Raw genomic sequence first — 11,229 nt, 5'->3', positions numbered from 1 at the left:
AACCCATCCATCCATCCATCCATCCATCCATCCATCCATCCATCCATCCATCCATCCATCCATCCATCCATCCATCCATCCATCCATCCATCCACACATCCACCCATCTAACTGTAAATCCATCCATACACATGTCCACGCATTCATCCATCCAACAATATAGCCGACTTAACCAGTGAGTTTCCCAACAACCACATCTTCCTTTAAGCACCGTTTCATGGTAAATGTTTCATTTGAAATAATAATAAAATAATACAATTATAACAGTAATAATTTCATCTTTAAATCACAACAGGCTACAGAATAAAAACATGTTAATAAATATTTAATTTCCTGTATGATTATATTTCCTTGTTTACAGATGAAAAACAAAATTTGCCAATTTTATTTTGTTTTCTAAAAGTGACAAAAATGTTTAATTACATTAGAGAGTAATTGGAATATAAATGAAAAATAATGCCAAAAAATAATGTTAAAAAAGAAATGGAAGCACTTTGCCTCCCCCTCCTCCCCCTCCCCCCCTCTTCCCCACAAGATTTTCAAGTGGATGAATGGAAACGGAAATGCGGACGGGAACAAAAGGAAAGTTCTTTTAAGCGAAGCGAGAAACGCTGCCTCTCTCCAAACTCCTGTGAGCACTTGTAAAGCGATAGTTAATAATTCATGCTGGAAACAAGAGGTCCATAAAGGCCTGCGATGATACGGCAGGGGCGAGAAGAGGAGCCCATTGTGAGTGGGTGGAAAAGACTTGACGCGCTCAGGCTCACACACACACTCTCATTTTCTGTGTGTGTGTGTGAGCGTGTGTGTACGCGTGTCCACGCACATGCAGCAACATGATACAGTTCCCAGAGGTCCCGGAAGAGATACAAGAGCCGTCGCTGGTCAAACACAGACTTGGCTTTGCCTCCAGGTCAAATGACATTTTGGCCGACTCTGAAATAAACTTCCTGAACTTGTTGAAAATGTTACTCAGAGCAAAGTTGGAGCAGATATATTACTCGGATCATGTGGTGTCACTTACAAAAAAAGTGTATTTTTCGAGGTGCATGTTAGGAATTAACCTTCTAGAAATTGGTAACTTCCAGAATTCAAAAGACCAAATGTATGAATATTTGATTGTGACCTGCTGTATTTTGAAGCTGCTAGAGTTAGTTCCTGCTGTGCAAAATAAAATGATTAATTTCAGGAAAAGGTTACAATGGTTTGTTCGGGTCTAAAGTGGTTATTTTGTCTTGTTTCTGTATTTAGCAGCACAAGTGAAATTTATGAATGAACTCCTTCGCTAATCATTTCAACCCATAGTTCGATTTACAATTAAATGTATAATACAATCTTAAAATAGCTCCTTTTTTTTGTTGTTAATTTAGAATATAGGAAGATGAAAACTACCAGAGAAATTGATATTCATCAATATTTATCATGTTTCAAGAGCATTTATATTTGAATAAATATTGATAAGTTTGTAAAGTTTAAAAGCGCTTATTGTCTCGTTTCTCTATTAAGAAGCATAATTGAAATTATTAATAAATGAACTCGCTGGTCATTTCCACCCGTATTTAGATTTACAATTACATTTTAGATTAATTATTTATACTTTAATATTTTTCCTATTCAATGAAAGAAGTCTTTATTTGAACTAGGTACTAAAATTATGTGGTTTATTAACGGCAGTAAAATATTTTTTTCCAATTAAAAAAAGTTTATCTTATCGTTATAAAATGTATTTCAACTAACTTCTATAATTGCCTGATTAATTATTGACAATGTAACTTTTTTTTAATTAAAAATTGTTAATTATAGTTTCTATTATATTAAGTTTACTTGGTTGTCAAATCATGTGATTAATTTTGATGGATTTATTACATTTTCTTTCTATTATAGTTATATATATATATAGTATTATAATATTTATCTTAACCCTTCAAGGTGGCCAAGGGGCAACACATTACACAAGATTTAACTAGTTTGTCAGATCATGTGAATAATTAATCACAGTGGAGTTTTTTTTCTATTTAATTCAATTATTTTAACTAGGTTGTCAAATTCTGACATTCATTGCGAGTAATTAATCAAAGTAAAATGTGTTGTTTTTTTCGTCCATTTTATATCTTTCTTTTTTAATCCCAAACTTGAATCAAAGTTTTATTGTTTTTTTCTTCTTGCGCTTGAGTTGTTGGGATGAAACCGTCACACTCTGTGTTGTATTGTGAGGTTATCCTTCTTTGGTTGTAATCCAGGTTTATTTTTGGCATATTCTTTTTCTTTTGGTTCTTTGGTTGGTTTTGAGCTGGTTCTCTGACAAGTCTGTCCGAGCTCTAAAGATCTCACAAATCTGATGCAATTTACTGGAAAGTGTTACAGCTCAGCATAAAGTTCACCTCAGACTTGAAATCCAGTAAAAATATATTTCTATTCCACCTACGGCAACTTTTTCACTCAGGGTAAAATGTACATTTTCACTTAATACCTCATTTCCAACAACACACTGCCTTTATTTACAGAATTACGATAGATTTCGCTGCCGATTCATCTTGTCGAAGCTCTCCTGCGGCAGAAATATCCTCAGTTACACTTTCCGACTGCAACACGGCAGAAGGATGTCATCAGATTTTGTCAGGTGTAAATACATTTAGGAAACTGCTCTCAAACAGCACAAAGATGCTTCTGGGTGTTTCAGGCTATTGTGTAAGAGTTGAATCTCACTGCAGCTCCGTCGAGCAATTACAGTTTCTGCTGGGACTGTTGTGAGGAGCCGTGCGAGCAATTAGATCAAAATGAAACGCCAGAAAGTTTCTGTGTTTTTGTTAGAAAAATAAGAAGAAAAATGCTTGAAAAAAAGATTGAAGGGTTTTATACAAGAGCAAGATAAAAACATATATTTAAAATAGTAGAGCTATAAGATTTTAATTATGATTTTTTTTTTATAATAAAATAAATACATTTAAAAAGTTAATCATTCATTTTTCAAAATAAAATATGATAATATTTTGTAAATATCCGCAAATATAAGGAAATAAATGCAGGAAATATATTAACATCTAAACAGGCAGTAAAAAAATAAATAAATTAAGCTTAGTGGTGGGCAAAACAATTCCCTTAGGGGCCAACATTTGATTCAGTGGCTTTTGTGAAGGGCCATCAAGCAAAAAAACGAAAATGGGGAAAAGTATAAAATGAAGTAATATAATCTCGCTAAATATGCAAAAAATCCTAGTAATGATCATACATACATTTTTAAATGTTAAATCTCACATACAACCTTTTTTTCCAAATATTTATTGTCATATTAAACTAAATATTGGCGAGAGAGGATAAATTCTCGCACAAATGGCAAAAGTACTTAAACAAAAACACTATATTCATTATATAGAGAGACTTGAAATGAATGTCAGAAATACATTTGTTAGTTTCTACATGATCTTTGACCTCGTGAGGGCCACACAGACACCGTGAAAGGTCCGTACAGTGACCATACTTTTTCTTTAGCTGCTTTCTTAACTCTTTGATTTTCAAGGAGGAATGTATCTAGGAAATCAAGTAACATAAAACATTTTTTTTTAATGAATGAATGGTATTTATTGAAGGCTAACAGAAAGCATAAAGGTTTATGAATAGTTGTTTTTAAACCTTCACATTAATATAAAACAACTTTTATTTGGTGATAATTATGAGCCTTGAGTTGTACTTCATTATTTCTGACTGAGTTTATTTCCTCGCTCGTGTTGGGTCGACCTCCTGCGACAGTTTCAAGGTCGGATGTTGAATACCGTCAACAGAAACATCTCCTTAAAAGCACTTTCACACGAACGTCTGGTGTCGAAGATAAAACACTGCGCTGCCGAGGAGACACGCCATCTCCTCGCCGCCACTGACCACGGGTTGAGGGAGACGAAGGTGCGAAAACAGTTGCCAGCTCACGAAGAATTTGTTATTCTATCCTCCGGATAAATAAACTACACCGGAGACAGATCTTCATGAAATTTTCAGTGAGCCTCGGCAAACTATTTCTTCAACAACACATTTCTGTTGTTGTTGCAAACATCCCTCCACCATTTCAGTCTCTGCCACGTCCCCCCATCTTTATCCTTTCGCATCAGCACCTTGTATGTCCTCTCCCCTCACAGCCATCAGTTATCACCCCGGAGGCGGGGGACGGAGGGGGGAGGACTTCTTCGGATCTCACAGCGGCGCCAGACATCTGTGCTTGTCCTTCGAGAGCGACGATGTACGAAGTGAGACCGAGGTAAATTTGCCGCAGGAGTTTCTCTAAACGTCTCTGAGGTTTTTGTATGAGATAGAAATATAAAAAAAAACATTTTGAATTGAGTTTTACACTTTTGACGGTCATGTCAGGGACAGAATGTGATCTGCGGTATCCTGCTAAAAGTTGTATGCACCTATATCTGCGAACAAATACAAAATCGGGAAAAACTTTTTTAGTGTTTAGAGATGAGAAGCTTTTTTTATTTTATTTTTCTTTTACCATTATATACTGTGTTATTGAGATTTTATGGTCGAGAACTACAGTTTATAATGGACATTATGACCTGCAAGGGTTGTAAGTTTGGTACCAGTGTAGTAGTGCAGTAACTGAAAGTGGCAATTTTCTTTAATCATTCTAATCTTCACTTCTGATGCGGAGAATTCACATATTATCACAAATCTGAGTGGAGATCAGGGTCAAGGTGACCCGGAGGCCCAAAACAAATAGGTTTTATGGTAAACCAGCTCTTATCTCTGGGTCATCCTGACGGAATGCTAACGCAAAATCAAATGAATATTCCAGGGAATGTCATTAATAGAACAAGTAAAAAAAAAAAGTGTATTTCGTTTGTTTACCTAAATTACCATCTGGACCCAGATATCATTTGAAGATCAATCATTCTCTGTGCTGCAGAATGATCTTTAAAATGAAAAAAATAAAATAATCTAAATTGTTAAAAGGCTTGTTTTAAAAGCGTATAAACAGACCAGACATCAATGCAATAAACATTAATAATGGTCAGAAAACTAGTCCTAGAACACCAACCTTTTTGAACCTGAGGGCTACTTCATGGGTACTGAGTCATATGAAGGGCACCCAGTTTGATACACTCTTCTAAATAACAAATTTGCTCAGTTTGCCTTTAGTTGTATATTTTTATAAATTATAAATGATAATCATCTATGTGAAGACACTGATCATTAAAAAAAAAAAAAAACTTTACTAGCCAGTGACAAACAAATCATTAACTATGTATTGCACCTTGTTTGAAAAAGTTATCAATTATGTAATGTTTAAGAAAAATCAACTTACATATTTTCAAATACATCTAATCACATTTTGAACTAATGACCAAGTCTGGTGCATTTTTACAAAATTATATCCGTTACATTTCATTAAGTGATTAAAACAATGTCCAGAAAAAAAACAATATTATTTCCAGTGAACTGTCATTGATTAGACTTACATTATAGCATATATAAACATTTTAACGGACCGCGTGCAGCCATTTGCGCTATATTTATATTTATATTTAATATTTAAACATCTCAACATAGTTTAATGTTTTGGAGACACCTCACTATATGAACAAAACTTTAAGCAATATAACTTACTTGAGGTGTATTCCTTTGTTGTTTTCTTGCACTATTTTAATAAACTATTTTTAAAAACATTTTAATTTATTTTAATAAACTAGCTTAAGATGCGTGTATGACTAGTTGAAGGCACGTGTATGACTGGTTGAGCGCGTTAGTATGACTGGTTGAGCGCGCAGCAGAGTAATTTGGGACAAAAAAAAAACGTTTTGAGTGTACAACAACCAAGACACAGCTCTGACCGGTGGCAGTAATCTCACTCCATACTTCTGATCCCCATCATTGCTGTTCCCACGCTCACCTTTGAACTAGAATAGGTCAGAGTTTTACTAAATTATCTAAACTTTCATGTATTATACAAATATTTTCAATTATTTTATTTTAAAGATCTTGTCATTTTTATATACATATACATTTTTTTTTTCTTTTTTAGACACAGCTCACTGGTGGTGAGTTGTGCTATTTTAAGAACAGGCCTGTGGGCGCCTCATATCGTCCTTGTGGGCAACCTGGTGCCTGCGGGCACTGTGTTGGTGACCCCTGTCCTAGAACCAAGAATCAAAATTTGTATTTAAGTTTATTGGGAAATATGGATTATGCGCCCCTCATTCAGTCACACATCAGTGGGGCTTCACTAACATCCTGATTAAAAACAACTTAAACAATTGTTCTTAGAGTAAATAAATGGATCAAATAAAAGAGTAACAAAAAACATTTGTTAGCTGTCGTTCAATGTCAATCTAATCTGATTGCTAAAAGAATGTTTGACATCAGTTTAAGTTTGGTGGAAAAGAAAATCAGTTTATTATGTAACGATCACACGCAGCAGATGCTGTGATCTTCTTCTTTCTTAATATTGTTTAAAGGATCGCAGTGTGAGTTTTCCTCCATCTGCTGCTCACTTTGTGCTCCCAGTGTGGATTTCATGCCTCATTGCAAACCACGCTGATTACAAAAGTGGTAAAAAGAAAAGAAAATTATTAAAGAAAATAAATAAAAGAAAGTTGATTAATATAACTTTGTGTTTTACTTTGAATTTTGAAAAAAAAAGTTAAAAACAAGCTTTAAATTATTTGATAACACGTGTTAAATGTATATATTTGTATTTTCTTCTCGTAGAAAACTCTTAATTTCAAGTATTTATAGATGGGTTACAAATACGTCCTGTGGCTGTATACTTTTGTAAACAGTGTACTATAAGGGGCTACTTTTTTCACACACTTTGAACCATGCAGCTTATAGAATGATGAGGCTGATCCATAGATCATTATGGGGTAACAGCCACCAGGGGGTGCTCTAGAAAGAAGAGCAAAAATGAAATAGAAGTGATGATGTAACAGGTGAAGAACACAATTTTCTGTAACAACAGGTTGCACCAAAAAAGGGATGCCATGATCTGTTTAACAAGATCAATTAATGCTGAGACGTTGGAGACGGCAGCGTAAAGAATAGAATATGTCAAAAGCTTTTAGAGAGTTTAAAAGCAGACGGTCAGAGCTTGGAAGGCAGTTTTTTTCTTGTCGTGTTACTGTAGTGATGAGTGTTAGGACAAAAAGAACATGTATTTAATTACAAGATAAAAATGTTTCCATGGACATAACATTCTTTTCTTTTTAAATGTTGCACTCGCATAAAATACTACAAAAAAGCAGAAAAAATTTGAGCAAAACTTGAAATGTTATTTTAATAATTAATGACGCAGTTTTTTAAATAAATTATCCATTTAGTAGCTACTACTTCTAGTAGTAATACCAGCATTCATTCAATTTCTATTACCGCCATTGTACCAGGTTCAAAATTATCATCACAGTGTCATTGGGAAACAGATAGGGGACACCCTGGACAGATTGCCAGTTTATAGAGGACACATAAAGATAAACAACCGCTCACAAATAGAGTCACTCGAGTCATTAATTAACTTCTGTGTGTTTCTGGACGGTGGGAGGAAACTTGAGAGGGAGCCGGGACAGAACCATCTTTGACAGTTGCTGGTCAAACGCCCTTCGCCTGGCGAGCCGACCAGGGAAACACAATGAGATGCAAATGAGGCGGCGTGTAATACCCATCAGCAACAGAGCGTAAAGGTGTTTAAAGCCGCTGGACTGTGAATTCACTGCGACGCTCGAGCTAACAGAGGGAGAAATCCCTTTAATACTGCCGACGATGATGAGGGTTATGACCCGTGTCGTCGCCTCCATCACTGTCAGTCCACGTTTCCGAGCGTCAATCACCAGCCTATTTTTTACGTGTCCTTGCTTTAATGGTCCCCGTTGTGTCGTATAGTTGACATCGTATAAAACGACTCCATAATGGCCTCACCTGAGAACAGAAAATGGCTTCTGCTCTCAGAATCACATGAGATGCACATTTTTCAACCACTAGATAAGAGACAATTTCAAAGAGAAAGGAGTGGGAGAAATGATTTAGTTAATCTTTTATCAAGTTAATTGGTGTGGAAAAAAGTGTGGTTATCTGTGAGAGAGACGCAGAATCTAACCCCAAACCCCCACCAATGGTTCGTGTTAAATGTGCAACTGGGATTTTTTAATAAAGCTTCTCTGTCAACTGCACGATCTGCAGCACTTTGTCTCACTGCAGAGGAAACAGCTGGTGAGTGTGTGAGTGAGTGTGTATATTTGGTTACACTCAGTAGCCCTTTTGCATCATGATTGCCTGAGAAGCTGCTTTCGTTGCCCTTATGTAATTATTTATCGCTGGTATGCAAGGTCAAAAAGAAGAAAACACATACAGACGGTTATTTCATTTTATTTTCTGCTCTATAACCATCTAAGATTGAGAAACTACAATATACAAATGTGGGAATTCGACAAAAGCGAGGACATTTCGCTCTTGTTAGCATGTTCTGTGTGTAAGTTAAAACGAATAAGAAGGTTTCAATGACAAGTTTTAGGAAATGTTAACAACACAATAAATGACTCAAAGATGTTGTTGTTTTTTAATTACCATCTGGATCCTAGGATCATTTGAAGGGCAACTAATGTGAAAACCCAACTCTCCTAATTCCCTCCCATATTTCAAATGTTTTCAAAAAGTATTCCTCTCCAAGATGCAGTAAGTCTCTCATCATGACCATGTTTTGAACGTATTACTTCATAAAGTTCTGACCCGTCTGAAATCTCAGCGAACAACAGGTTACGAGAGCAGTATATCATGACGTAATGATGGTTTCATTTTATTTATACAACAAATCCCTTGGAGACTTCCAGGATTGATGACGCGCGGTGACAAACCCTGATGGTTGATTAATCACAGCAGAGTGGGCGAGTTCAAGGGGCCTTAATATACAGTATATATATGTCCAGAGCTAACCCCTCCCCGATTGTGATAGCATCATCAAGCTAATGGCTTCATTCAAGAATATTAATGACGGTTTATAAGTTACTCTGGTTTAACTGACAGTGACATAAACTCAAATGTGTGTATTTCAGTTCAGGCTCACATGGCATTACCTGCAAAACACCCGGAGGAGTATTAATATTGTTGTTGTCATTTTGTCACCGCACACAAAACAAATAAGATGTGTTGGACATAATTGGACGTCTTGTTCCTCCTGCAGGCGAGTGCTTGTCAGTGCGAGTTACTTCACCAGCAGCGCTTCGCCGCCCTTATTCGACAGCAACAAATAATATCCAACTTATGCTCAAGATAACACGATGGGCAGGTGCGCGATCCGTCGCGGACACGCTAACGCGAGGACCTCGATTAGCACGCCACTTTAAGAGACCTTGAAAAAAAAAAGAATGACGCTCTTGGATGTGCCAAACAATTTGGGAGGCCATCTGTGGACTCAAGTGGAGGATGGACAGAGAAAGCAAATGAGAACATGTTCCACTCAGGAGAGTGGTTGCTGTTGCTCCGTTTGTTTATCCGCCAGGGAGAAAGAAATGTGCCTCGACGGCGGCTCTGAGCCTCGGATGAACCCGACATGTACTGCAGCAGGGCCGCGTCGGCAGAATGACTCACAGACACTGACGCCTCGAACTATTGCTATAACCTTCAGAACGACTCTTCAGGTGTTTTATTCCTTCTACCAAGTTCATTTACATTATGTAGTTAGAATCGTGTTGTAGTGTTTTTTTTCCAAGTACAGTAAATTCTCATTTAATGTATATAGCAGCAGAGCTGGAGACTGGACACACACACCGGCAATTTACACACACAAAAACTCACGTGAAAAAGCGCAGACAATGTCGGGAAACTATCCAGGAAGCATGGTACTCGGGAGACTTGATTAACTGCTGATTTCTTTCCTGTTTGGGACTGTCTTAAGAATGGAAGAAACCGCCAAAAGTCATCTCAGCTGTGCACACCTGCCTCCTGCTTACAAGGTAACACATGACAACATGAACACATGCAATTTAAGATACAAAACACAAGAGGAACCCTACAAACATCTGAATGACCTACCAGGAATGTATGGCCATTTTCCAGTTAACCCTTTTACTTCTAGTGGTTAATTTTTTCAAATGCGCCGCGACCTGATTAAATAAATATAAATTTGGACCGACTTTTTCTCAGGTTCTACGGTTAATCTAAATGATCTTGGTTCACAAAAAAAATATATATAATTCATATTTTGTTGAAGAATTTATGTTGCTTTTATAGTCTTATCACAATAAACATGTAGTCATGCTTGCTGCGGCTCACAATGAGCTTGAAGGAACGTGTCCAGTTAGAGTTTTGTTTCTCGAGAAATGACAGTTTGTGCATTAAAAACAGTGACATCACCAAGATAAGCGAGTTGGTCTGCCCGTGCAGGCTGTTATGCCGCGCTCACTGACTCTTACAGGTATTTTCTGGCTATGTCCAGCAACAAATGAACAAACTGTTTGTATTCAAGTGTGTCATCCTCTGAGCTATGGAATAAAACGCCAGCAAGGAGAGAGGAACGTCAGTGGTTTGGGACGAGCCGTGAGTAGCGCCTCCACTGGATCTGGATTCTGACTCTGTGAAAAAACAAATGAAAACATGAATTTAAACTGGATTTACATTTTATATCCGTTCATTTAAAACATTTCCGACATGGATCACATAGTTAAATTTAAATGTGCAGACGAGCTCCGGTGTAAATTTACATACATGATTATTAACGTGAATACTTTATATACAGAGACGATCAGCTCTTTTTTGAAATGGAGTTTAACAAAAATAAAACTGTAAAACAATAACTTAAAGCGCTGAGTATTTATGATGTTGTGAAGATGGTCTGATCTTCTGTGCTTCACATGAATGTGTGGAGCAGCTGTGCAACATTCATACTTCCCTTTGATCAAACTGACATCATGTTGTTTCACAAGAACATCTGTGAGTCTCATAGAGAAAGACTTGAAGTGATCATTTGTTCGTTATATTATAAAAACGAGCTTATTATTCCTTTACGTTTTTTCTGAATAGTGTGGAGTAGCGGATTCAACTATTCAGTATAAAACAATTGCTTGTAGGCCGCACATTGTGACTCTGCGGGCCAGGTTTGGCCCACAGGCCAGAACGCCTGGCACCATGCAGATATTCTCTACCACCCTTTGCTAAAGACATAATGTGTTAAAAAGCATCTTGTTTATTCTCTTGTAGGAAAACTCTTCACCAGATTCTTGTTGATCCAGTAGAACCAGAGAAGAAAGTGCA

At 36.7% G+C, this 11,229-nt stretch overlaps 1 protein-coding gene across 2 annotated transcripts in view; it reads right to left on the bottom strand.

Annotated features, from left to right (window-relative positions):
- Positions 1-8,339: 8,339 nt before the first annotated feature.
- LOC148073873 (solute carrier family 66 member 2) overlaps positions 8,340-11,229 on the bottom strand; it is a 70,345-nt gene continuing 67,455 nt past the window's right edge. For both annotated transcript variants that reach the window (XM_087796843.1, XM_087796844.1), the window contains exon 6: positions 8,340-10,550. In XM_087796843.1, coding sequence (XP_087652969.1) covers positions 10,461-10,550 — 90 coding nt within the window. In that variant the 3' untranslated portion in view covers positions 8,340-10,460. The remainder of the gene's footprint in view (positions 10,551-11,229) is intronic.

The sequence above is a fragment of the Callionymus lyra genome, chromosome 8, assembly GCF_982586985.1.
Source record: "Callionymus lyra chromosome 8, fCalLyr1.hap1.1, whole genome shotgun sequence".
In the NCBI taxonomy this organism is placed as follows: Eukaryota; Metazoa; Chordata; class Actinopteri; order Syngnathiformes; family Callionymidae; genus Callionymus; species Callionymus lyra.
This window is presented reverse-complemented; position numbering and strand designations above follow the sequence as displayed.